The 27,592-nt window shown below is 33.5% G+C and overlaps 2 protein-coding genes across 5 annotated transcripts in view; both read right to left on the bottom strand.

The window, feature by feature from the left end:
• Positions 1-2,922: 2,922 nt before the first annotated feature.
• Positions 2,923-9,371, bottom strand: LOC106077995 (AP-3 complex subunit sigma-1-like). 3 transcript variants are annotated; one of them, XM_056017436.1, is made up of 7 exons: positions 9,122-9,371; positions 7,920-8,011; positions 7,478-7,589; positions 7,220-7,291; positions 6,669-6,776; positions 5,034-5,209; positions 2,923-3,847 (listed from the first exon to the last, which is right to left on the bottom strand). In XM_056017436.1, the coding sequence occupies exons 1-6, from the start codon at positions 9,188-9,190 to the stop codon at positions 5,066-5,068; spliced, it is 597 nt and encodes a 198-aa protein (XP_055873411.1). In that variant the 5' UTR covers positions 9,191-9,371; the 3' UTR covers positions 2,923-3,847; positions 5,034-5,065. The 3 variants fall into 3 exon arrangements, with proteins under 3 accessions (XP_055873411.1, XP_013094171.2, XP_013094172.1); XM_013238717.2 differs by having other exon boundaries at positions 5,039-5,209; XM_013238718.2 differs by lacking the exon at positions 5,034-5,209 and having other exon boundaries at positions 9,122-9,367.
• Positions 9,372-10,396: 1,025 nt separating this feature from the next.
• The window catches only part of LOC106077989 (cytoplasmic aconitate hydratase-like), a 28,416-nt gene continuing 11,220 nt past the window's right edge, over positions 10,397-27,592 (bottom strand). The window contains exons 6-23 of one of the 2 annotated variants that reach the window (XM_013238704.2): positions 24,059-24,334; positions 22,929-22,998; positions 22,625-22,808; positions 21,981-22,120; positions 21,161-21,332; positions 20,631-20,731; positions 19,694-19,822; positions 19,298-19,445; positions 18,180-18,315; positions 17,708-17,792; positions 17,168-17,324; positions 15,203-15,327; positions 14,972-15,076; positions 13,820-13,962; positions 13,239-13,386; positions 12,636-12,758; positions 12,217-12,402; positions 10,397-11,786 (exon numbers count right to left, since the gene is read on the bottom strand). In XM_013238704.2, coding sequence (XP_013094158.2) covers positions 11,676-11,786; positions 12,217-12,402; positions 12,636-12,758; positions 13,239-13,386; positions 13,820-13,962; positions 14,972-15,076; positions 15,203-15,327; positions 17,168-17,324; positions 17,708-17,792; positions 18,180-18,315; positions 19,298-19,445; positions 19,694-19,822; positions 20,631-20,731; positions 21,161-21,332; positions 21,981-22,120; positions 22,625-22,808; positions 22,929-22,998; positions 24,059-24,334 — 2,539 coding nt within the window. In that variant the 3' untranslated portion in view covers positions 10,397-11,675. The remainder of the gene's footprint in view (positions 11,787-12,216; positions 12,403-12,635; positions 12,759-13,238; positions 13,387-13,819; positions 13,963-14,971; positions 15,077-15,202; positions 15,328-17,167; positions 17,325-17,707; positions 17,793-18,179; positions 18,316-19,297; positions 19,446-19,693; positions 19,823-20,630; positions 20,732-21,160; positions 21,333-21,980; positions 22,121-22,624; positions 22,809-22,928; positions 22,999-24,058; positions 24,335-27,592) is intronic. The other variant, XM_013238706.2, reaches the window with a different exon arrangement.

The raw sequence follows: 27,592 nt of genomic DNA, 5'->3' as shown, positions 1-27,592 counted from the left end.
ATTATACAACCTTATTTGTCAAGTAAAGTTTCTTTCCCTTGTTCGAGATACCTGACAAAATCTAGCTCATAACACATTACCATTGCTAGTAGATGTTTGATATATGTTAAATGCTGCTAAAACAAATTAGCAACGCAGATGGGTAAAACAACTAACCCCAATGGCGAAAGCTTGGCCCAATGTTTACTAGACTTAAACCCAGATCTTGTAACCAGAAGTCTGTATTAGCATTTTGCAAGACGTTTCATTGGAAGACATGAGATGATGTGACAAACAAACTTTGGAGATGTGTTGAGGAAGAAATAGAATATTTGCGTATCAATCAATTACAAAGCAATGTAGCCTATAACTTGTTACTTTCTGATATTCATCACATTTGTAAACTATTTTTTAACTATAAAGTTGACAATATAAGATATACATAATTACAGAGAATGTAACGGGAGGAGCATACGTGTAATACGGTAAAATAAAAAAGAATCATAATGACTCTATTGATTCTGTTGTTAGATCTTTACTTGCATCCTGCCATTTGTAACAAATAAGGTTTTAAAGTATTCTGGAATTTAGAGCAAGCGGATGCTGTGTGAAACATTTTAACTCTCTTCAAATAACCCTTTCAAATATTAGCTTAGCAAAACCGTTTTTTTTTTTTTGTTTGTTTCAAAATACACATTTTGGCTTTAAGCATCTAAAACCACTTCCTGACACCAAATAAAATGTTACCCCATCAAAAGCTAAGACATTCTATTGAAATCAATTGTATATAATTATTTCCCCAGTGTGTTATTGTGTTCAAATAAAGTGATGTCTTACTGCGTTCAAATAGATGTTTTATTGTGTTAGAAATTATGCTTTACTGTGTGTTACTGTTTGAAGTGCTGTTTTCTGTGTTCAAAGTGATTTTTGACTGTGCGTTTCTGTGTTTGAAGTGATATTTTACTGTGAGCTGCTATTTTAGTAGTGATATTTTAGTGTTAGAAGTGTTACTGTGAGCTAGAAACTAGACCAACCGATGCCACATCATGTTGCTGTAAATATCTGATCTATTTGATTTTCTGATCAACTTATCACGATACTTTCATCTGTGTGTGTAGGACATTATGAAACTGAATAATTCTGTTCTGAGTATTTCCAGTCAATAAAATGGACGAATAAAAGAGAATTTGAAAAAAAAAAAGATATTTTATTGTGTTCTCTGTTTTTCAGTAATGTTAATTTTGTCCTATATAATATTTATTTATATTGCTCCTTCAGTTTGAGGCTTAACTCTTTCTCCTCTATTTGACGATGCCAACGTTGATTTGACTTCCATTAAACTAAATTGGTTTTAGGATTTATAAACTTTAAGTTGTGTTGTGTAAAAAGAGCATGCATTCTCCAATAATTCAATACCAACTACAACATTTTCTGATAACAAACAAAAAAGTTATTGAAGTTTAATCATAACAGGATGGTGACATACAAATGAGCAAAACGAATGGTACTATCGGAACTAGAAAAATGTATTACGGAGAGAAAGAGTTAAGAAGAACAGGCAGAAGAGAAAGCGAGGGAAAGACAAAAGAATGTACGGGCTTGTCATTGACAGAGATTTTATCCAAGGCAAAAGACAGAAAGGAATGGAGAAAGACGCTCAACAGATCATATGTAGTTCCCCAAAGGTTCAAGTGACTAAGGGATAGGTGAAGGTGAATTCTTATGAACGCGAAGACGTGGCTAAGGTCTGATTGCCTCTTTGAAAAGCCGGTTGCATTCAAGCCCCAGGTAGATTAATTTCATTACAGTATTGTCTGCTATGGCTCAACTTTTCTTTGCTGATAGCTGTTCTCTTTGTCTCGTAGCTTGAAATACTGGCTCTAAAAGGCTCTAGTGATCATGGGCTAGGTATTTCCCAATCATGGGTGTTGATTCTGCATTTCTCGGGGGAGTTCTTGAGTCTTTATATCTCGTGTTGACATTTCCTTTAAAAAATGTCTAATCTTATAAATAACAGACCTTCCTTCAAAAGCTAGATAGTCAACTAATTACCATATCTCAGTATGGACTAAATGAAGACTAGTCAACTAATTACCATACTTTAGTATGAACTAAATTTCAGTTTGGTTGGTGTAAACAAAAGAAAACAAAATTGACATATCACCACCACCACCCCCTCCAACTTTTGAAATGAATGCCCAGCAATGAAAGTCACTGCAGTACACGTTTCTGTCTTGGCTAGTGCCTAATTGTTTCTATTAGCTTTTTATTTCATCTACAAGGCACAGCAGTGTAGATACATCATTTTCATCTTAGCCTAAAGTAGAGAAATGATTGATGGATGCTTGGCATCAAGGTTCAACACTCAAGACAGTATGAATGCCTAACACTGATGTGTTAACATTTGAATGAAAAATAGAATGTGGCTATTTCCTCTATACCTTTAAGATTCTTATTAATGAGATAACTGCTAGAACAGAGTATGATTTCAGTGACATTGTATGTTGAAATAAAAAGGAAATGGGAGACGATTCTTTAGAACAAGGTGGTCACCCATGATACTTAAATGAGGGAAGGTTTTTTAGGACAAGGTGGTCACACATGATACTTAAATGGGGGAAGGTTTTTTAGGACAAGGTGGTCACACATGATACTTAAATGGGATTCTTTAGGACAAGGTGGTCACCCATGATACTTAAATGAGGGAAGGTTTTTTAGGACAAGGTGGTCACCCATGATACTTAAATGGGAGAAGGTTCTTTAGGACAAGGTGGTCACACATGATACTTAAATGTCAGAAAGATATGGGAATGTATGTGACTTATGACCTAGCCAGCAAGAAGTGATTAATCACTTAACCTATTACCTTGTTCTGGAAATAAAGTTATCCGGCCCAAGGTTGATGACAATCTTATAACACATACAACACAAAAAGTAAACACATTTTTTACCTTAAAAAAATCTAATTTAATATTATCTTTCACCAAACAATTTCCATACAAAAAAAAAATAAAAGTAATTACAATAATTGTTGATGCAGTCACTCAGAAATGCATACTATCACATACTTTTAAATGCTAGCACCTCCCCGAGTGCTAATACTAGTGCACAGTCCCAAACTACAGAGGGTACAAGTCAATCCCCTAGACTTGCCCAATGCATTCATTCTAACAACTTTCTCACATCAGCAGATATCTCACGCAAATTGACCATCATAAAAGAAAATAATTCTGAAAATCTCTTTTTAGAAATATCTATGCAAAAACAAATGAAATGAAAAATAAAATGAACTTAAAAATGTATTAATGAACAACATGTCATTATGAAAGATGAACGTCTGTTTAGCTATGCAACCAATGAAAGATGAGACGGCATAAATATTTTCAATGTAATGTTGAAGTCATAACTATACACGATACAGAATCATCAGTAAACAGAAATTCACTTTTTTTTTACTACTCATACAAAAAAAAAAAAAAAAAACAGCATCACAATAACTAACAGTTTATTGGGACTCTTATTGTGCTCATAGAAATGCATTCCAACAAAATAATCACCCAAAGTAAGGGGGGTGGGGTACATCATTTCTTGAGCATGTGTTAGAATGGTGACCTACATTATTAACTTTACTATACAAACAAATTCTTTACATACATCAACTCAATGTTTTAGACACGATGACAAGGTGGAACAGATGTTCACAATTTCTTTATCTTTAAATTGATCTATTAAATAAACAAAGACAGTGCTAAAATTTCAAATTTCCAAGACTTGGTAGATCAGGTAACTTGATGTCTTTGATTTTCTGAGGAATGTTCATCTCTTTCACAGCCGAAACAGCTCGGGCAGGAGCAGCAGAAATGCCAGCCTGTAAAATGGACAAAATAAAAAAATGTCAATAAAACAGAAATCTCTATTTAAACATTGTTAACACTTTTTTTATATGTCAAAAAGGCAAAGCATGGAATTAGCTTTTTTTTTCATGCTGAAACTGTTGTAGCATTCTTACTGAACCTTTGATAAATAAGATAAAATATTTATCTACATTCTTTTCTAGAAAATTCTGTGCATTATGACAATACAGAGAGTAAATTTTTTTTTTAAAGTTTTTTTTAACAGTACCATAGTTTTTAATCATGAATTTTCTAGTTCAAAAAAGGTTTAGTAATAAAAGATGTAAAATAAAAATGACTTCAAGAAAAAAAACAACATTAGTCATAATTTTTTAAATATGTTTCAATGTCATGATAACATCAAATTATTATTAAAACCAAAAATAAATAGACTCATATCTACTGACTACTCTGTAATTATATAGAAACTATTTAGTATTGACATTTGATATAATATAGGTTGGGATGAAATGCATAACTAGCAGAAGTAGGTAATGAATGGTAATGTGCAGAAGTACCATGCAGCCAGAATGAAAAAGGTCAGGGGTCAATAAAAGGAATGATAAAAAGAAGTGTTAAGGTCCTGGTCCTGGTTGGACAAAAATAGAAGACCCAATTGTATTGCACCATGTTATTAGTTTTAAAGCCAAAATTATTTGAGACAGAATAAAAGAAGATGTTAGATTTTCAATCACTTATTCCAGGTGGATAACATAGCGAGATATTACTTTGAAATGTTCTTTTTAAAAAAAGATGTGGGTTTTTTGTTTTTAAATTAAATTCTTGGGAAATATAATTTGATCAGTTTTAAATAGGAATCTTCATAATTTGATGTGTTAGAAATAAAGCCATGTGTGAACTTATAAAATTATTTTTAAAATTTTCCTAACTACACTGCAACAGATTAGAGAGGAATGCTGCCTTTTGTACTAATTTCCCTGTATTTAAAGCTTCAATACAAGTTCAATATAATAAAAGCCAATCTCCTTGATAAGGGAGCATTCACTGCTCCAAGTGTGGCCTCCAATTATTGGGCCCAAGGGTTCTCGCTCTATTATCCCCCCTCATGCACAGATTCTAGAAATGCGAGCACAGCGAAGCTTTAAAAGAGTAAAGGAGATGTTGAGCAGGGTGTGAATGAAATGAAAACAATAAACGGACCTTGCCTAACTTTGTGTGTGTTTTTTTTTGCTTTACAGCCGTACCCCCTTTGGCAGAAAGATAGATGAGTGACTCTCATGACCCTGAATGCTATCCAGCTCTGGGTCATTAGTCTTTCCATAAATGCCAGCATTCCCCCCTACTCTGTGCAGGACTCCAAACAGATTTTCTCTGGACTAAATAAGTTTAAATGTCAGCATCAAAGTCATTGTCAACTAAACAGAAGAATACATTTTTTTTTTTGTATCAGAATCTAGTTAACAGTTACAAATGTTGATAGCCAAATAATAGACATCTCTGAATGATATATTAGCTTTACAAAGTGAAACTACTTTATGAAAAATGTTTCAATTTACTTTCAAGATGTAAGTAAAACATGTTAACTAAACATAAATTAGCTAATACACAAGCTAATAAACATAAAACATTTTTTGTTTACTAAACTGAATTCTACAATTCAAAAAAAAATTTTTCATTTTAATAACTTTAATTATAGATTCCGAAAGGCTTAAAAATTATTAATTGATTCAGCGCCAGAAAGCTCTTAAAGTATGCTGATTAAAACAGTAAAGTATGCGCACACAAAATTTAACAACATGAAAACAACAATTTTTTTGTATAAATTACCTTATTTAGTGTCACACAAAAATTTTACTACAAGAGTAAAGTGCGAAGTTCGAGCGCATTAAGCCCGCTGGCAGCAATTTTCAAGTTTGGATTTTTATAGCACTGTAAAGGTCTGACCTATGAAAAAACTGATGGTATCTCTGAATTCCTCATCCTTTTTTCTATAAAAATAGATTGGATTTAATGTATCACTAGGCTTAGTTAAAATTAAATAGGAAGTCAAAGAGGTGTAGGGTAAGTATCGCCAAGCGTACTTTTTCTCGAGTGGATTTTTCCTCAGTTAGTAAGCTCGCTCTGGTTGATGGAAGGTTCGAACAGATCAAAGAAAATATATCTAAAAACATGTTTTAATATTTAATTTTCACTATAAAGTCATTTTCTTTTTACTCCAGCGCAAGAACACCATCCATTGCACCATTTCCCACCCTCCACAACTTCAAATAGTCTCTTTAAGCTGATGAGCAATCAGACTTAAAAATAGCCTTAAGCCCATTACCCATTTCCTTCACTACCGGGTAGTAAAAAAGAATAATTCCACACCTCCTGAGTTTGACCTCACCATGAACTTAGCCTTTATAAGGAAACGGAAATAGTATGTGTCGGAAGTAAAGAAAAAAGGTGCATTCGCAGTAGCAATATAGTAGTAATTTGGTAAACATTCAAATAAAAAAGTTTTAGCAATAAAAAGTGAACTGTTGGAACCTCTTGACAAATCGGGGCTGCTCAAACTTCGCACTTTACTCTATATTGTTTTCTTAGATAGTTGTGCATCGCACAACAAGGTATGAACTTTGGATGCGTTTCATTCAATGCCATTAATTAACAATCAAGTTAAAAAAAAAAAGGAAAGAGGCTAATAGGATTCTTATGCTTTCAACACAATATCAAAAGATAATAGGTCATTAAAGTATGCAAGAGGGAGATCTATCTGCGACAGAAATATAAATATCTTTACTATTTAACAAGGAAACTTAGAGTGTATTGCTTGTTTGCTACTGTACGACATACCTCCTGCTTCTCAAGCTTGTTCTGTTCCTCTATCCTTGTGATGATCTCTGTCATGTTTGTCTCAAGGACCATGCCCCCCATTACTAGTTCAGACAGGATGTAGTGAACCTGAAAAGTCATGACAGGGTTATGCATTTGATTACTTTGGCTTTAAATCATTCTCTAGTTCTGTTGTTTTTTTTTCTAGTTCAGGAAAGTTAAGAAAATTATAATAATAAGTTTGCAGCATAACTATTCATAATAATCTACATTATATACAGACACTATAGTGGTACGAACAATACTATATTCTATTTTTATGAATGAAAATGAAATATACTAGGTATATTTTGTCAACCAGTTGGTTTTCAATGACTCCTGCCCCTCCTCTCCCTCCAAAAAAAAAAAATATATAAAAATGGAATGTCCGTAACCTCTCTTTGACAGCTCTGGGGAGAGGAATCTGGGGTTGCGTTGACAGTATATAGCACAATTCCTGCATGTGTAACCGAAAGATCAAGTCACTGGTTGAGAAATGCTAAGATAAGTAATACTTTTTTCCCTCAACTAACCTTGTCAACATGGAATATCAGATCCAGCTCACAGACATTTTCAAAACATTTATCTAAGGTCTCCACAAAAACCTGAAGATAAGATATGGAAAATTCATGATTTAACTTAAAAAAAAACAGATCAGAAATTACTAATTATTTTAGAAATTGAAAGCTAGAAAAAAAGCCTTGAGGGAGCTTGACAGCTTTTTTTTTTCCATCGTAAACATTTTGAAATTGTTAAATATTATTCTGAAACAAAGAATCAAACAGACAAACCTGGATAAGATCTAATATTCCTAACTCACTCTCAGATGAGTCAACACAAAAGACAAAATACAAAGTGGCATAATGTCGATAGATTAGTTTATAGTCTGACCCACCAATAAGTCTGAAAAAAAAAAGGAAAATTAAAATTATTGAATTATTTGGGTCAATCAAAGGAGTAAATATTTTAGTCAGTTTTAAGATTTGTTATGGAAATGCAGTAGACTTTCTTAGTATTTTTTTTTTATTATTTTTTACTTCAATAGATAATTTCAGCTACAATAATAGAGGTTTATATATCACATCATTAAAGCTACTCTGACTTAACAACATGTCATTTAGTCAAATCTGACAAGACAACTCATTTAGTCAAATTAAGTGCTAATCTGACTTGGCATCTCATTAAGTGCTAATCTGATTTGACAACATCTTATTTAGTCAAAGTCTGACTTACGTTCCTCCCTCAAGGAAATTGCAGACACTGTCATCTCTCTTGGATACAAGATGGAATGTTTCTCTTATAATCTGATGCTGAAGATCTTCAGGCTAAAATAAATGTCAGACAGAATTTGATTATATGGCAAGACTTTATAAAAAACAAACAAACTTTTTAAGTGAAGGTTGGATATTATATGAACATAAGATGAATAGATTGCATGTGTATATCTTTATTAATGCTTTTAATTTATAGCTGACAATAGTTAATTAATATAGTATTAAAATATTTATTAAAGAAAAATTTAAGTCATAAATCATTTTAAGACATTAGACATCTAGTAGACGAGATCTTGGTCATATTTAGATTTATCCCATGGATAGCTATTCATAAATTACTACTACTCATACTATATATCAGGACATAATCATGTATTTCTGGTGAAAATTACATGCAAATAACTCAAATAGTAAATAAGTTACAGCATTTTTAATGTGAAATTTTCCTTTTTCGGTCACAATTTTTAAAAAATAATATATATAGGCAAAATTTTCGCCACTAAAATTGTTATAACTTTTGTTCTAATCAATTTAGAAACATAAATGAGGTATCAATAAACTCGGTTCCAAAAGCTCTAACTAACTATATTAGTTTCATTACAATATATTGAGTCTGAAATTTTTATCAAAGTACATAGAGTGAATTTGAAATTAAATGAATGAACAGTAATTTTATTTCTAAATCTAATCTTCTCAGCTCATGTGTAACTTGACTTTTGATATAGGGAAGCTGTGACTGTTCATGTACAGCCAAATCCCTTCTTTTTTTTTCTGTCAGCATCTGTTCTTAGTCTTTTAGCAGTATATATTAAAAGTGTAGAGGCCAGTCCATTCTTTGATGTTGTCTAGTCAGCTTTTCTTTAGATATTTTAAAGACTTTTTCTTCTGACTCAATAAATGAGGACTTACTCCTTTAAATTTAAAGTTTTTAAACATTCAAATGACAAATGATAAAGTTAAAGTAAGTGTTAAAGCCAAAGATTTTTGTCACCCAGGTTTTGTAAAACTAGTTTAGATAGTTGCTGCGTTATAATAATCTAAAAGGAACACATTTAGACTATACTTATCTAGATCTAGAATCTATATAAATGATTTCAAAGTTTAAACGAAATGCTAAGTCAGAAAGTGAAGTAAGTGGGCGTTTTCCTAAGTTGTACTTACATAAAATTGATAGAACTTGCTCAGTCGAGGTTTGCCATGATTATTAAAAACTAAAATTGCTTTGATCATGGTCAAGTTTTATGGAAAAAAAAACTATCCTTATTATTGTAATTATCTTGATAAATAATGCTTAGTCATTAATGCGATCATTAATTTCCTAAATTTATTACTAGATCTACGATCAGTAGATGTTTTATTTCAATTACTTTATGTTGTGGCATTCGCCATTACACTTCCGGTTTTTATTTTGTGATGAAAAAAAATGAGTAGCAGTTTTAATTCGATTCGATGAATCGTTTTATTATTAAATTGCGCAGAAAGGAGGGAGAGGACAAAATTGTAAAAAATTAATGCAATGATATGAATTTGATTTCATAATAGAATGTCTCTAATCATAACAAAAATAAATATACAATCAACAGCTTTTTGTCAACTTTCTTTTCTGAAGGGTAGGCCAATCACTAAGTAGCAACATTGTCTTCCGTAGATGGAAGGTTGCAACTTTTTTTTTTGGTAGTTTGTATTTAAGAAGTGTTGATGAGGACAAGATGTAGGGTCAATGTGGAATTATGGAAAGCTTATAGAACTGACATATCCCTGACAGAAAGATCGATATTCGCTAGTATTTAAGTGAAACTAGCTATCGGGGTTTTGGTTGGTCACTGTTCACAGTCGTTAGTTTTTATTCGAAGTGGATTATTTAGGAGTACTTATTCATAGTTGGATTATTGTTCATCTGTATTTTCACTGTTTTGTTTCAGCTATAATAGAAAGAAACGAAGCTGCATCTGTCAAGAGAAATAAAAAGAAAGCTGCCCAGTCAGCTAGCCCTAGGACAGATGCATATACATGCACGAACTGTGGCAAACTCTGCCGCTCCAGAATTGGCTTGATCAGTCACTCCAGATTCTGTCTCAAGACGAACCAAAGCCAGTGACTCATCTGGGCGCATCCATCATCTTCCGTGACAGAAGGAGCCATAGAATATTCTATTCAAGTTCTATTCATTGTACAATTGATTTTTAATTTTGGATTACTCATTTATTTTTTTTTATTATGTAAGTGTAATGTTAATGTGATTACGATGATGTCTACTGTGACACCTAGATTAAAACATATTGTTTACAGCATTTACTAGTTTTAAATGAGAATTACTACTACAAGTGATATTGTAGGCACGGTGGCCGAGTGATAAAGTACTGTTGTGGACCTATGCTCCACTTTGAATTAGAAGGACAGCTTACATAACATTAATGACAGAACAAAAGTTAGACATTTTCTTTACACAGTTCTTTTATTATTTCATGCATTTGAAATACAATCAAAAGTAGAACATTCTATCCATTTCATAACATAGGAATCATATCTAGCATGTCATAACATTGTTTAAAACATTCCACATTGGTTTCTATAATTTAAAAAAAAAAAAACAAATAAAATAAAACTAAAAATATAACATAAAATAATTATTTAAAATCGTGGAGGACTTAACATACATTAAATACATAAATTGTTATGCAATTAAACTTTCTGATTATCAAAGTCTTACATATTCAATAGTCCTCTTACAGCAGACTAACATGCTCATATTAATCAATTGTTGTTTTTTTCAGCATCTTTGTAAATTATGAAATTTCCCTACAGTATATACAATTTACAAAAGAATCTGACAGTTAAAACAGCTCAAGTGAATTTTATTTTGACTGCAGTGACAAGCCTAAAGAATAGACATCATAAACAAAGAGAGAAGTGAAAGGGAAAAAAAATAAATTGCATCAGAAAGAAAAATAACAAGAAAGAAAAATAACAGACTTAAATGGACAAAGAGGAAGAGAAACAATTTCCATCCGTAGGATATCATAGCATAAGAGTTTATTTTGCTTTAATCTTATCTGTTTCTACCTGTTCAGTCTCCGTACATTGCTTATTATTTAAAAATTTGCAGAAGAAACTTTTTAACAAAACATATGTTTTCTTCTTTTCTTGCTTCCCTGCTACCTTGTCCATTAGTTACCTCTTTTTTTTTTAATCTACAATTTATGGAACAGAAAAACAACGAAACAAAGTGAACTAACATATATCTGATCACAAAAAAAGAAAGAGAATATAATGCCACATTTAGAGAGAAAAGAATGATAGAGAAAAGGGAAAAAGACTTCAAACTACATTTATAACACTTTGATTTGAGTTGTGGAGGTAAAACATTGTTTTCAATACAAAGCTTGAATTCTTATCCTGTTTGTAGGGGCATTATAAAAATTTAAAGTATTCCTTATATGACATAACATTACATAAAAACAATAAATGTTATAAATGTATATATATATACGTGTGTGTGTGTGTTTATATATATATATATATATATATATATATAAATATAATTTCGTTAATACAATTATTTTGATGTCAAAAGTTAAATTGGATGCTGCAAATGCCTTTTCTTTGGATCTAAGTAAAGTTTTTAAATGACAGTTTATTGGAACATGTAAGTACATATTAGAACATTTTCCAAAATATCATGTGAATGCTGAATAGCTCCTATACTAACGTGCCACTACAGCATTTTGCGAATCATGTAGTTTAATATGCCTCCGTTACGGAAGTAGGTCAGATCCACTTCTGTGTCAAACCGAAGTTTCGCCTGGAAAGATTTTCCATTATCCAGCTGGAAAATTAAAAAAGAAACATCTTAATTTCAATAAATTTGACTCTTGAAAATTAATTAATGGCGTTATTTCCCCAACATGCATGACTTAATAAAATAAAAAATAAATAAATTATGGCTTTTATATAGAGCTACTTTTATGCTTAAAGCATGCTCAGAGCGCTTTGGTTCAATCTCAGTTGTGGACCAGTGGGGGGAGGAGGTATCTAGGAGAAGGTTTTTCCGTGCTGCCTTTAGGCCCCCTTCATAGGTAGCCAAGCCAAGCTAAGTTCAAGCGCACTTAGCCTCTCGACCACGCTTCCCACTAGATTGGCACATGGATACAAGTAGGACTTCCATCCATTTGCCAACTTGTGTCAGGGAAAGATCCAAGCACATGTAAATTATTAGAATTAAAAGAAGATATTTAAATAAAACAAATATAGCTCACCTCAACTGTAATTATCTGGCCAGGTTGAAGGTCACTGGACAACTTAATGGTGAATTTTTCTTTCCCAGTTATACCCAGACTGTCAGCATTTTGCCCTTCCAGGTACTGAAGAGGCACAATACCCATGCCGACCAGGTTGCTGCGATGAATGCGTTCGTAGCTCTCAGCTATGACAACTCTGACACCCTGGTCAATGAAATAATGACTCAAATGAAAGTTCGTTGTTTTAAACCCTCTTTCTCACATATATTCACATTAAAGTTAACTTCTGATTGTGAATAAGCTTTAACAAAATTTAATTTCACAAAAACTGCTTTAAGCTAAAAAGCAGGGTTGAAATTAGTGAGTTGCTTTTTTTTTTCATTTAATGCCATAAAGTAATTACCAAAAGCCTAAAAAAATACTCAAAGACAACTCACAAGTATCCAAGGTCCTTTGGCTGCCCAATCTCTAGAAGAACCTGATCCATACTCTTTCCCGGCCAGAATCACAAGGGGGCAGTTACTCTGTTTGTACAGCTGTGCAGCATCAAATATGTCCATCTGGAAAACAAAAACAGAGAATTCACATTAATATAAATTTAACTTAAGTCAAGTTTAAAAACCCAACATAAAAAGCTATTGTACACATTTTTGCTCTAATTTTTTTTTTTTTTGAATGCACAATTGTAAAACTTATTTCCTTATTTAAATATTATTATTATTATTAAGAAAAAGATGAATTATTAATATAGCCTTTAAAATAATGTTTACTGACATAAGTATTTAGTATATAGCAGTGTGCATTTTTAAATGTTACAAAATCAGTCTAGCTTTCATCAGTAACCAGCAATAATTAATAACCACATACACATAAAAAGATTTTATCTATTCAAAAGAAATGGTCACAAAAAAAATTAAATGAGTTTTATAGAGCTAAAAAAAAATATTTATACAATATTTAATTTATCTTTAAAAAAAAAATTCATATTATAATATTTTCAAACCAAGACGTCTAATCTTTTCTCAAGCTTTGTTCCTCACCTCTTCGCCAGTTGGGTGGTACAAAGTACGAGGGCCAGGCTTGGACAGAAATTTATTGACTAGACGAATGTTAGCAAAAGTTCCACGAGCCATAATTTCATCATGACCTCTGCGGGACCCGTAAGAGTTGAATTCGCGGGGTACAAGTCTGAAAACAAACAACTCTGTCAATTAGCGCATATAGATAATAACCATATATTTTTATAGTTTTAATAAATGCAAAAAATTTAAGTTCTCAATTTGTATAACACTGCAGTTAAAGAACATAATTTTAAAATAAAAAAACGTTAATTCTATTTGATTACTTAGCACACACAAATATTTAAAAAAAATAGAGTAATAATCATTTTTTTGGGATTGTCACTATAAAAATAAAATTAATAAGTGTATAAAAAGATTTATTTGCAAGCTATTATGTGTTAAGACAACCTGGAGAAATGATTGAATTTCATACTCAGAATTGATAGAAGTGGGGCATCCCATTGTCAGGGCATTCAACAAGGCACTGAGTCAAAAACAGTTTAGCAATGTCCAAATAAAAACAAGTATACTTGAATAATCTCATACTAGCTTAGCCTTACCCTCTGGAGGCCAGATATTTAGCAGCAGGACTGTTTCTAGCAATACTTCCAGCAGGAGATATATGGTCAGTGGTTATAGAGTCGCCAAAGTTCAGCAGGACTGCAGCATTGACTATTGGTTTCACTTCAGGCACTTCTTTCTCCTGGACACAAAAGAAGTAATAAGATGTGACTACATAAGCTAAATAGACAGAGAATTGCAACAGTGTCTAGACAAAAATGTCAACTAAAAGAAGTAAATAAGATGTGACTACATAAACTAAATAGAGAATTGCATTAGTGTCTAGACAAAAATGTTAACTAAAAGAAGTAACTGTAGAACTGTGAAGCCATCAGTGCAATATTTATTTATACCAGTACTTTTATAGTAGAAAGTTCTATACCTAAGAAGTCAGCGGGATTTATTCAGTTTCAGGTCTTATATGAACTGAATGATGTGGTAAGTACCAAATTATACAATAGCTATCTTAATAAACTGGGTGCGATGTGGCTGAGTGGTTCGTCTTCTGAACCTAGTGTTCTGGTTTCGAATCTTGGTCAAACTGGGATTTTGAGTTTTGGGATTTTTATGGCGCCTCTGAATCCACCCAACTCTGAAGGGTTCCTGACTTTAGTTGGGCAAAGTAAAGTATGTTGGTCATTGTGCTGGCCACATGACACCCTGCTCGTAAACCATCGGCCATAGAAACAGACAACCTTAACATCATCTGCCCCATAGATTGCAAGGTCTGAAAGGGAAATTTCATTTTTATACATGACCTTAAAAGTATGATATTTCTTTACTACTGTGTTGGCTTAAAGCCAGCCTTTAAACATTTAGGGGGTATAAACTGAAAAAAAAAGGTTCCTATAATAATGAACATCTCTCTAAGTGTAAATGTCTCAAAAACATCACATATGACATCCAAAACTCTGTGACTTATAAATAACTTTTCTTTTATCCACACAGCAATGTGTTAATGTTATTTTTTTTATCTTTTGTTTTCATTTGTATTAAATTTTAAACTATGAAATTTTTTATAATTCAACCATTCTTAACAATACAAAAAATGTTTATCATTTAAGGTCCAGTGCTCTTGATTCCAAGCATAAAAGAAATAAAAGATATCTCATTTAAAAAAAAAAACAGTATTCAAATGTTTGGTATCTTACCATTGTATCAAAGAAGGGTGGAGATTTAATGTAGGTAGATTTCTCGTCCCAAGGGTACAGGCTACTGTCTGGGGCTTCCAGAGAATTCCATCTTGTGGTACCTTGCTGAAATATTTCATAAAGAGATTCACAAGTTAAGATACATCTTTTAATCATTACATAAACAAATATAATATAGCCATCTAAAAGTCAATATAGCCATCTAAAAGTCAATCTAATTTAGGAACTCACCGTAATTCTGGAATACACATCTTGGAACATGGATGGAACAACAAACTCCTTTTCCACTGCTTGGATTTCTTCTCTCGAGGGCCAAATGTCTCGGAGGAAAATTGGCTTTCCATCGGAACCAGTTCCTGAAGTATTAAACATCGATTTTTAATTTTTTTGAAAACTATAACTGTTCATGCCAAGTTATTCAGCACAGCAGCATAAAGCATTACACAGTGATGGGAACAGAGTTTTAAAAAAATTTTTTGTTTGCTGCACATAAACCTCCTCCTAGATGATACCCCCTTTTTTCTTCTTCCAACAGAGACTGGACCATAGTCCACTGAGCATATTACAACTTAAAAATATGCACTAATTAAAAGCATTTATAAAAAAAAACTTAATCAGAATTGATTGAAAGCTAATGATAATTAGTTTTATAATTTTAAGAGCATCTAGTAATTAAAGCATCTAATTAATTAAATATGGGGGACAGTGCATTGTTAACAGAATGACTGATCTCTTAAATCTCTGTTGGCGAACTTCAAAAGTCCCAGAGGACTGGCAAAAGGGAGTGATTGTAAAGCTTCCAAAAAAGGGCAACTTGGCAGACTGCAACAACTGGAGGGGCATTACTCTCCTCTCTGTCCCAGGCAAAGTTTTCAGCACTGTTTTGTTGAGACGGCTTCAACAGTCTGTAGATGAAAGGCTCAGAGAAGAACAAGCAGGTTTCCGATGAGGCAGATCATGTACAGAGCAGATTTTCGTTTTACGAAATATCATAGAACAAAGTCTTGAGTACCAACAACGGCTAACGATCAGTTTCGTGGACTTCAAAAAAGCGTTTGATAGTGTCCACCGAGAATCACTATGGAAAATAGTTAGAGAATATGGTATCCCAGAAAAATTCGACAGATCCTACGACACCTTTACAGTCAGTCTAGTTGCTGCATTAAAACAGAAGAGGGAACAACAGAGTTTTTTACAATCGAGACAGGTGTGAGACAGGGGTGCATCTTATCTTCCTTCCTTTTCCTCCTAGCCATCGACTACATAATGAGGAGAGCAATGAACCAGACTGCCTTTGGTATTCCATGGCATGAACAACTCCGATTGACGGACTTGGACTTTTCTGATGATGTTGCACTACTCGGGGCTACAAATAAATGCATTCAAGAAATGACGGAGAGCCTAGACAGAGAGGCACCCAAAATTGGCCTCCGCATAAACTTGGATAAGACTAAAATTATGCGAGTGGGATATAAGGCAAATGGTGCCCCCGTCAGACTTGGCTAGTCAAAGCTTGAAGAGCTGGACAAGTTCACGTACCTTGGCAGCATCATAACAAATGATGGAGATGCTTACCATGATGTAGCGTGCAGAATAGGAAAGGCAGGGAGCATTTTCCAAAGGCTACAGCCTATTTGGACTAGCCAAGCCATTGGACTCGAGACAAAAATACACCTTCTCAACACAATCGTCATTCCAACTGCTACATATGCATGTGAGACGTGGAAGTCATCTGTCAAAATTGAGAAAAGACTAAATGTGGCTCAACAGAGATGGCTGAGACGGATTTTGGGAGTCAGTTACACAGACCGGATCTCAAACAAGGAAATCCTATGCCGAACTGGGAGTCGAACACTTAGTGTGGCTGAGCGTCGCATGAGGTTTGCGGGACACAATCTACGTCAAAATGAATTACGCACACCAAGAGTTGCGATAACATGGAAGCCAAAACGAGGAAAGCGCAAACAGGGACGTCCTCGTATTACCTGGCGACACACCTACATGGAGGACCTCAGAACAGTGGACACCAGGTGGGAGGAGGCTTCAGACATTGCCAGTGACAGATCATTATGGAGACAGCTTGCCGCCCAATGCGCCGAACGGCGCGGGAGGACCTAAGTCTAAGTCTAATAATTAAAAGTGTGTCAAAAAGTTTGTAAACATGGTACATTGTTAAAATGTTACAACTCTACATACCTAAAGGATCTTTCTCAAAGTCTACATCCACAGTCCCAGCCAGAGCGTAAGCTATAACTAGAGGAGGAGAAGCCAGATAATTGGCCCTTGTCAGGGGGTGGATGCGCCCTTCAAAATTCCTATTGCCAGAAAGTATACCACAAACAACTAGGTCCCCCTGAAAAAAGTGTATAATTAGGTCAATAATTAATAAAGATGGATGAACTCAGTAAGATAAACAAAACTTGAAAATGACAAATTAGATCTATGAGCAATAAACATTGGTAATAATCTATCAAACATGATGCTGAAGCACAGCACTGAGGCCATGTAACATTGTTATTGAAGTTGAAGTACTTTCTAGAAGCAACTGATAAAATCATGGTGAATGAAAGAAAAAAAGCCTTTAAAATTTATTTTAATATTATGTTCTGTTTAGGGAGACATTTGAATCAAAACATAATAGATGTAGGCTATAATAGTTCTTGATCACCTAAAAAAGATCTAGTTGACTTGTGACACTTGTATAAGCTAACTATACAATTATATATAGATACTAACCTTCTCTATGGCCTCAGAGACTTCATCAGGAAGAGGGCCGCTGTTGCCAATACAAGTCATGCAGCCATAACCCACAATGTTAAACCTACAAATGAAAACAAAATAAATGAGATACAAATAACTGAACCTGTTACATCTTTAGGAACAAATTTACTCTGATTCTAATTCAACTAAAATGACAATCAGGAACAGAACATCATATGAAAAAAAAATTCCATATAGCCCAGATGGATATTATATCTCTTTTTTTTTTTCTTTCCATAAGATCCATTGCTGCAATTAAATTAAAAGCTCCTGAATTAGATAAACTAACATGTACAATTAATAAAACTTAAAAAATAATTAAATGCATGAGCATGTCCCATGATTGATAGCACAAGTCAATGTTCAAGAAATCTAAATAATAGCAGGAGAAACAGAAGTTAATGAATAACCCAAAGCCAAGTCTCCGAATGGGTTAAGTAAAACATACCCTAGTTGTTCCAAGTACGTTGTCACTCCGCTCTCTCTGAGATAATATGTAACAACTCCACTGCCAGGTGAAAGAGACGTCTTGATGTATGGCGCCACCTTAAGACCAGCCTCAACAGCATTCTTAGCAAGAAGACCTGTTCAAAGACGCAATAACAATTACACTACTAACAATTTCATTTTTGGACCATACATCATTTTTAGACCATACTTTTATTTATTTTTTTTGTCTATAATGCCAGTGCCAATGTTAATAGCATGCTAGATTTATTTTCTACTACCCATGAGAAAGAAGAACATTAGAAGGTGTTGTAGTATTTTTGAATTCCCATGTAGCGTGTGTCTATAAGCACTATGGGTAATGAGGGGAACAGACTTTGCAATAATTTTAGGTAATTTTTCACACCCACATTTCTGAATCAGCCAATTGCAGGGACTCAAATAAAAAGTTGCTGAATTTTTTTTAAATTATATAGAATTAATTATATTTAATATTTTCTTTAAATATTGTTACACAATAATTACACTGCATGAGCTTTACTGCACTCATACACACAAAATGCATGCAAGGCACTATTGTTTGTACTTTTAGATGAGAGGACTTAGACAGCTTTGTGCAGCTTTAAATCTGGTCCAGGCAGTCTTAGCCTTCTATAATAGATACTTGCTTTACTGGTATTCTAACAACTTGTCTCTCTCAAACAACTATTAATGAGTTTGAAAATCAAAACATGCTTGAGTTTTTTGAAAGGCTTCAAAAGTATGTTTGGTTTCACTGGTCGTTAAACTGTAAATGAAAAAGAACTTCCTTGGGTTCACTAAAAATGCTTAAAAAGCAACTGTGAGACAGCTGTTGAATCTCTTCTGAGTTTTTAAGCAACAACATCCAGATGAGGAGCAATGCTTTTGAGGGAGAGAATGCTCAATAATAAAACTGCATATGAAGCTTCCTTGTGTGACTCACTTTCATGCAGATCTACAAGTCAAAACCCTAAGTTTCTACATTTATAGCCTATCAACACTTACTATGTTATGGAATGCCTATTGCACACTTGCACCTAGTTTCTAAGACCAAAGAAAAAGAGGGAAATGCACAGTAAAAATAGAACAAGACCTAACCTGCTCCCAACATGACACTAGGATTGCTGGTGTTAGTACAGCTGGTGATGGCAGCAATGACCACACTGCCATGGGTCAAGGTGTACTCTTGGTTCTCAAAGACAAACGGGACAGTAGTGTTAAGTTTCTCAGGTGGAATAGCTAATCCCTGGAAAAGCAAACATAAACTTAATTTATGTAGTTCTAAGGCTTAGGTGAAGATACAATTTTATATTCTAGATAATGAAACCTATCACATTTTAGTTACAAAACCAGTAATCATCATCAAAGGCAAACCTATTTTGAATAATGTTCTTAATAAGTTTACAATAACTCACTTCCTGACAAGGTTTCACATTTAGAAACAAAGAACTCTCCATCTCATTCCACACCCATATTAAAAAAAAAACAACTTACCTTGAAACCTATTTTGTTTGTAAGACACTTATTAAAATCGTCTTTCATTTCTGACACAGCGACCTTGTCATGTGGGCGTTTGGGACCAGAGCAGCATGGGACAACAGTGGACAGGTCAAGATGGACCACCTGAAAGAAACCACAAATATTATTACATTATGAAAATGTACAACTTCAGGAAAAATAGAACTATATTTCTGGTGCCCCTTTAAACTGATTCATAGGTAAAGGTTATTCCCCAAGATACTGAAGCAAGTCAATAAGTGCTAGGTTGAATATTTATTTAACACACAATCAGAATAATAACAGTCGGTCCAAGTACAATAGTATGAATGAAACAATGTTAAAATCACTGTAGATAATTACATTTGAAATACAAAACTTAATGACTTTTTATAATATTTCTTTTCCTTTTTTTTTTGAGGGGGTGGGGGGCAGGGCAGTGGCTGAGTGGTAAAGCTCTTGGCTTCTGAAACTGGAGGCCTGTGTTCAAATCTTTATTGAAGACAAGGATCTTGAATTTGTGATTTTTAGAGAACCCCTGAGTCCACCCAACTATAATGGGTACATGACTTTAGTTGAAGGCGGTTGGTCATTGCACTGGTCACACAACACCCTGATCGTTAACTGTTGGCCAAAGAAAGAAATGACCTATAAATCGCAAGGTCTGAAAGGGGAAACTTTACTTTACTTTTTATAATAACTTTATATCTATTTTAAACCACGATTTAAGCCAATTCGAATTTGGCATGTTTCATTCCTTTTTTATTCTTTCCAATTTTATTTATTCATTTATTCTAAATTCATTACACATTTCTAGTAAAGTTTTTTTTGTCTTCTTGCATTACTTCAGAAATCTCTAAATGGTTTCCCAAATTAAATTTTCTCATTAAAATTTTATAATTGTTTTGCAATCATTTACAATTAAAAAACTCACTTCAGAGTAGTGGGGGTCCCCAGCTTCATTCAGATAATCTCTAAACAGGCTGTTAGCTTTCAAGTATTCTTTAATAATGGAAATTTTCTTTTCATCACGGCCTGGAAGAAACGAAGATAAAATCTTCTACTGATAAAAACAAAATACAATTGGACAATTTATGAGATTCTAGTTTTTATTTTCGGAAAATGAAAGTCAAATTATTTATTTAAATAGCTCTTGAAAAGCACATATTTTATGTTATAGCTTGCTTAATGCCCACTGGTCCAATCTGTTTTGCAGACATCTGAGGAGAGGGGTTAGAAGGTTTCCAAATTACCTTTAGGGCACAGCAAACACTACTCAGCTTGAGTCAAATCCAACTTAAAATTCCTGGTCTACATAGGGATTCAAAGTCGTGCTTGATTTAATTCAGCATATACAAACGGTTAACAAGTGTTAGCATTTATGACTCATGTCTAAAAGGGGATTAAATATATAAATTTATATAAATATATATCTAATATACTATAAATCTATAAAGCCCTTACCAGTCTGTCTCAAATACTCTATGGTTTTTTCATCTATAGGAAAGAAGCCAGTGGTAGCCCCATACTCAGGGCACATATTGGAAATGGTGGCCCTGTCAGCAATGGATAGGTTGGCCACTCCAGGCCCAAAGAACTCAACAAACTTGCCAACAACACCTACTTGTCGTAGATGCTACAAATACAGAGAAAAAAGTTAATGTCTAAACGTAGATTAAAAAAATAAAAGGAAAAAAAGAACATTGTACTCTTCATCTAATTGAAGGAATGACCACTGAAAGACAGTTGAAACGTAGTTTGATGCAGATGCTACAAATACAGAGGAAAAAAAATATAATGTCTAAATGCAGATTTAATAAAGAAAAAAAGAACATTGTACTCTTCATCTAATTGAAGGAATGACCACTGACAGTTTAAACATTTTTTAGAATGATTGTTTCATATCATTCATATGAGAAATTTACAGAATCTAATAGAAGATTTTTCTTTTCAATCATGTTTTAGATTCAACACAAGTGTCATTGTTTCAAAGAATCTCGTTCAACTTATATTTTCAAGAAGCGAACTGTATTTAGCATTTTCATCAGCTAATTTGTCATCATTATTTTTTTTAGGAGTTCAATACAGAATATTAACTAAAATTGTGACTCTTTAGTGGACCAATAATTAAGCCCTACTCCTAGATGCCACTGAAAAACTTTCAGATCCTTTATAAATTCAAGTAGTTTGTGGCAACAGCATTACATGTAATCAGTTGCTGAAGACAGAGTGAAGCCCATGTAAGATCTATATTTAAACAATACAAATGATAGCTGCCCAATACCTTGGTGATGGTCAGCACAACATCTGTGGAAGTGACTAGAGGATGAAGTGATCCAGTGATTTTGTAGCCCACAACCTGTGGAAGCACCATGGACAATGCCTGGCCGAGCATGACAGCTTCAGCTTCAATACCACCAACACCTAGAGTTGCACACAAAAATTTAAAAAAAAAAAAAAATTAAACCTCTGAATGCACATATAACTGGGACACAACTTTAGATGTCAGAAAGACATTAATGTTGTAAAGAGTAGTACTTAATAGCTCAAAATGTCGTAAGTATTGACATGGTTTTGACTAGGCTCAGAGCAACACAGGTTAGTAGATGCAATAGAGAGATACTACTATGGACAGAGCATAGAGAAAACAAAAAAAGAAAAACAATATAACATTTGAACACACATGTCTCAGGGACACAATTTTAAATGTCAGAATGACATTATATTGTAAAAGGTTTCTATTTAAAACTATTTAAAAATGTTATCTGATCATAACAGTCTGAAGCAGGGTGCTTCAGGCTCACATATAAGCCAACAATTCTTAGTCATGTTTATTCTAAGCAATTTAAACTCAAATAAAAAGATGGATTATGTGGTCTCTAGTTAATGCAATGGTTCAACCAAGACTGCATAAAGCTCAGAACTTACCCCAGCCTAGAACACCTAGGCCATTAATCATAGTGGTATGTGAATCAGTGCCGACCAAGCTGTCAGGGTACAAAAGCCCATTGTCCACAAAGACGACTCGAGCCAGATACTCCAAGTTGACTTGATGGACAATGCCACACCCAGGTGGGACAATCAGCATGTTTTTCAATGCCTGGGCACCCCACTGGAGACACAAAGAGACAAAATAAATATATTTAACTCATATTTAAACAAAAAGGTTATTGTGTGTGTAGTAGGGGGGGGGGTTGGTAGATTATCGAATAAAAATCAATGAAACACTCACCTTACAGAACTGAAACCTCTCTTTGTTTCTCTCAAACTCTAGCTCCTGGTTTTGTTGTAAAGCATCGGCACTGTAAAATAAAAACTTAACATGATATACATTGCATAAATAAGCTTGCAAAAATCATAATTCTAAAAAAAAATCAATAAAAAGCTAGCATCTATGTAACAAACACCTTCAACAAAAATTATACTTTTGTATTGTTAATTTTAAAAATGTAAAAAAAAAAAATATTTTTTTTCGAAGCTGTGTTTTATTTAACCCCTAAATAATATATGCTGCTAGCATAAAGGAAGAGATCGGAAAGATAAAGCTTTGGAAAAAATATTGGTACAGTTTAAGCGCTGTTGCCAGTTTTGAAATTCACACAACGAGGATGAATAAACAGAAAAAGTTTGAAGGACTTCTTTGATTATGTTTTAGTCAAGGAATTAGAGTGCAAAGTTTTAATATAACATTATAGTTCATGCATTTATTCCAACAAAATGCATTCTTAGTCAAAGCCACTACACAACACATTCTGGAAGAGTAAATTTTTTTTTTTCAGGAATTTGAAAAAAAATATATAATGGAGATCTCATTCATTAAAAAACAAAAGATTTTTGCTGCAGCCTAATTAATTAACTAGATTTGTATAGAAATAGAGATAATGATGGCCCGCAGGTTGATGTGAAAGAGAACAAAAGCAGAATAATATTTCATGTTTAATATAAAAAAAATTATTCAATGTTTTGAGAAATAACTTTAAAATATATTAAGCAGATAAATAACAAGGAACCATACTAGTTTCCCTTTTTCCTTTTCCAGAAATTTCTACAAAGACACGTTTGATATATTATCTAATTATATGGCTTTTACTTATGTATTCAACAAAATTAAGTTAAGTGGATTTCGTTAAATTTTAGACATATTTCATTCAACAAATGTTCCTGACTACAAAATGATTCTGTTGGCCATCATTGGAAATAATTTGGAGAGCTAGAAAACTGTTAGGGGGGGAAAATAAAGAGAAACAACATAGGGAGAAAAGTAACGATAGGAAGTTAGTGATTAGTTTCAAGTGGCCATGCTAAAAAACGGATGGGTTTTAAACACTAAAAAGACAAGAAAATAGAAAAAAAGAAACGAACCCCTTGGTTTGCTGGGCGTGAAATGGACAAGTGGTGTGTATGACAGGGAATTGGCCGTGTGAGCATGTGTAACATGAGGACGGCATAGATGAGGCTAAAGACGATGTTGATGAAGACAGTGATGAGAGGGGAAGAGTGCCTTTGCTGCTGCATGTGGTTGCTGGTGTCCTGGCTGCCCTCTGCGGGCCCTGTGGAGCAGCATCCCCGGCCGTCACATGCATGTTGCCGCCACCAGGGTTCGGGGTTTGACACAGATTTGATTGTAGGGAAGGTGTACTGTGGAAGGAGGCAAAGATGCAAAAAACTAGATAGTGAGGAATAAACATAGTTTATTGGTTGCCATAAAATTATCTCTTTATTTGTTTCTCCCAAGCCTAACAATCACTACTTTGTTTCAATTCTTTATAATTCTTCCTTTTTTTAAGTGTTTTTTTTTTAGCTAATATCCATATTTTACATTTTAGTACAGGTTTTATCATGATTAAATCTCCTTTTAAACAATCAATAATTATTTATTTAGAAAAAAATGAATTCCAAAATATTAAAGAAACACTGAAAATTACATTTTTTATGTCAATTTCTTAATTTCTGTAAGAACCAAAAAAAAAAAAAATACACCCAACTACCAAACTCTTCACTAACAAAGCTTTCATAATTTTGATGTCATGAATAAAAAGGTGCAAAACAGGGCCACAACAGCCATGCTAAAGACAATGTAATTGTTTCAGTATCAACACAAAATTAAGTAGAAAATGGAATACTTTATAACTGTATCAGCATGTCAATGTCAAAACTAAGAAACTGTTTCTGAGTCATTAAAAGAACTATGTAAAAGTCTTCAGTTTTAAGGCTAACTAACATTGGTTTATATTTTGAATAGTAAAATGCCTCAAGCTGACAATGTTAAAAACATAGGAAAGGAACAAAAAAAAAAAGATTCCTTGGAAGAAAATTATTCCTAAAAATGCTTACTGAATATTCAAAGAACATAATGAAGTTTAGTGAGCGCATGGCTTTGTTAATTGTTTATCTAGACTAAGTATTGACATGCACATGACTAGGCTTTAAAGCAGTACTAGTATTAGTTACACAACAGCTGCATTACATACCCACTATTAGGGACTGGTGTATAGGGGAAAAAAAACAACCATTACTAAATACAGATTATCCTTAAAAAAAGGAGTATTGTAGCATATATCAAAACTAGACAGTTATATAAAGCAGGACAACTGACACATCATGTCATGAAAGCCAAATGTGAATGACAAAGAAAACATTTATTTCTAGATAAAAAAAAAATATGTTTGTGCTCATAAATGTCAGTAAACAGGGCATTCACCAGCCATTAACAGTATCAATTACATTGTTTCTACAAGGATTGTTTTTTGTTTTCATTTCGCATTATTGATCTAACTGTGTGCCCCTGACATTACTAACACCTGCTGACTTAGAAGAAAATGTAACGGAATTCTCAACTTACACTAAAATAAGAAACCATTATTGTTTTTCATCAAGTAATGACATTTCTTTTTCTCTTGTAGATAATGATTGGAGGCAACCTTCCTTAATCTAACAACAAAAAATAGTTTAATAAAAAAAAGGGGGGGGGTGCGGTCGCACCGGCTGAAACCATTTTGGGGATGACAACCAAGTTGAAAAAATTATATCTTGGCAAAAGCAGACACATTGGGGGGGTTGTTACAGTGGCCTTTTTAATTCTAACAACATAAAGTGCCTAATGTCAGTGGTAAAATATAACAACATAAAACCATTATAAGATACACTGTCAACTAGCCTCTTTAAAAATGTGGTACCATATGTTGGTTGCAGCTGATTAACTATTCAGTTTGCTCTATAGCATTGTGGAGGAGAGAGAGAAAAAAAATCAAGCCACAATGTTGTAATAAAGCTTCTAATGCCAAGGCTATATAATTTGTCTGACACCCCCCACACACACACCTTTTTTTTTAGAACCCTTTCTTCACTAAAAACAATAGCTCAAGGCAAAAGGAGGTAGGAAGTTCTGAGGGGAAGAAAAGCATTGCTAAAGGGAGCAAGAGACACCAAGATGTACCAGGTCATTAAGGATAGACAGACTAATTCAAGTGTTAGGGGAGAAACTAGTCTGAAACGAAGCGGGGAGGCAAGCTAAAAATGTTCAATAATTAAATGTTTTAAGTTAATGCTCCATACTTGTCATGTAACCACAATATCAGTAACAGACTGCTATGAAGTTTGTTGCTATTGAAATTATCATAGGGTTTAAATGTGGGTTTAACAGAATAAATAAAATTCCCCATTTCAAAAATGATTAAACCTTTTGTCTGATTAATATTAACCAGCTGGTGATTCATGCATACACACCACCAAAAAAAAACATGCAATAGTTAAGGAGCAAAAAATGGACGATTTTAGAGTTTAGGCTAGTGTTTCCCAAACTGTTTCATTTACGGAACACTTCACACATTCTGAGTAATTAGCGGAACACTTTGCTATTTTTTTGAGAAATTAATTCATGTGATGGCCTACTAGTTAATTATTCCAGTAATTCATGGAAAACCTATTTAGGCCTCTGTGCCTTGGAACACAATTTGGGAAACACTAGTTTAGGCCACTAATAGAAGCAAAAAAAAATACGAGAAAAAAGGAATACTTTTTAAATTATTTCAACTTTAAATGCAAGACCCAAATACTTGGGCTATAAATTGAAAGATTTTAAAAACGTAATGAAAATCCAGTCTGCCAAATCAAGATTCAAACTCACTCAACTATCCAAGCAAGAGATTATTGATTGATCAACATATGATACTTTTAAAGACAGTAGAGTCAAGACAAAAGATTTCCACTTCAGAGACAGTAGAGTCTAGGCAAAATGTTACACTTCAGAGACAGTAGAGTCTAGGCATAATGTGCACTTCAGAGAGAGTAGAGTCTAGTCATAATGTGCACTTCAGAGACAGTAGAGTCTAGGCATAATGTGCACTTCAGAGACAGTAGAGTCTAGGCATAATTTGCACTATTCAGTTGGAGCACCTCTTCTTTGCAGAAAAAAAAAATGTCTGATACAACTTAATAAACAAATGTAACTATAACTGAAGTTTCCTCAAAGAGTATTCAGGGTCATCAAAACAAAGGCAAAACATGTTTTTGCACTTATCTTCATGTGTAATAACATTAGCTTAGATAAAGTCATGTATATAGAGTCCATGACCAAGATTATTCTAGAGTGTACCTTACATATAGAACAGGAAAATTGGAAGAGAAGCAGGTTGGATCAAATGAAGAAATGAACTGGCCTGAAACGTACAGATTGCATTCCAAAAAGTCCACAGATAGAAAGAAAATCAGAAAGAAAAAAACAATGTCAATTCTGAAATTGAGGAAGTTTCCAGGTCCACCTAGAATATTTTGAAGATAGAAGTATAACCATACAAACATGTCTTACCTCAAACCCAATGACTTGTTTACAAAATTACTTTAAAAAAAAAAAACATTGGCAAGCTAGAAAAACAGGAGTGTGCTGTTAATAAGGAA

This window comes from Biomphalaria glabrata, chromosome 18 (assembly GCF_947242115.1).
Source record: "Biomphalaria glabrata chromosome 18, xgBioGlab47.1, whole genome shotgun sequence".
Classification (NCBI taxonomy): domain Eukaryota; kingdom Metazoa; phylum Mollusca; class Gastropoda; family Planorbidae; genus Biomphalaria; species Biomphalaria glabrata.
The sequence above is the reverse complement of the archived record's forward strand: the minus strand, read 5'-3'. Positions and strand labels throughout refer to the sequence as shown.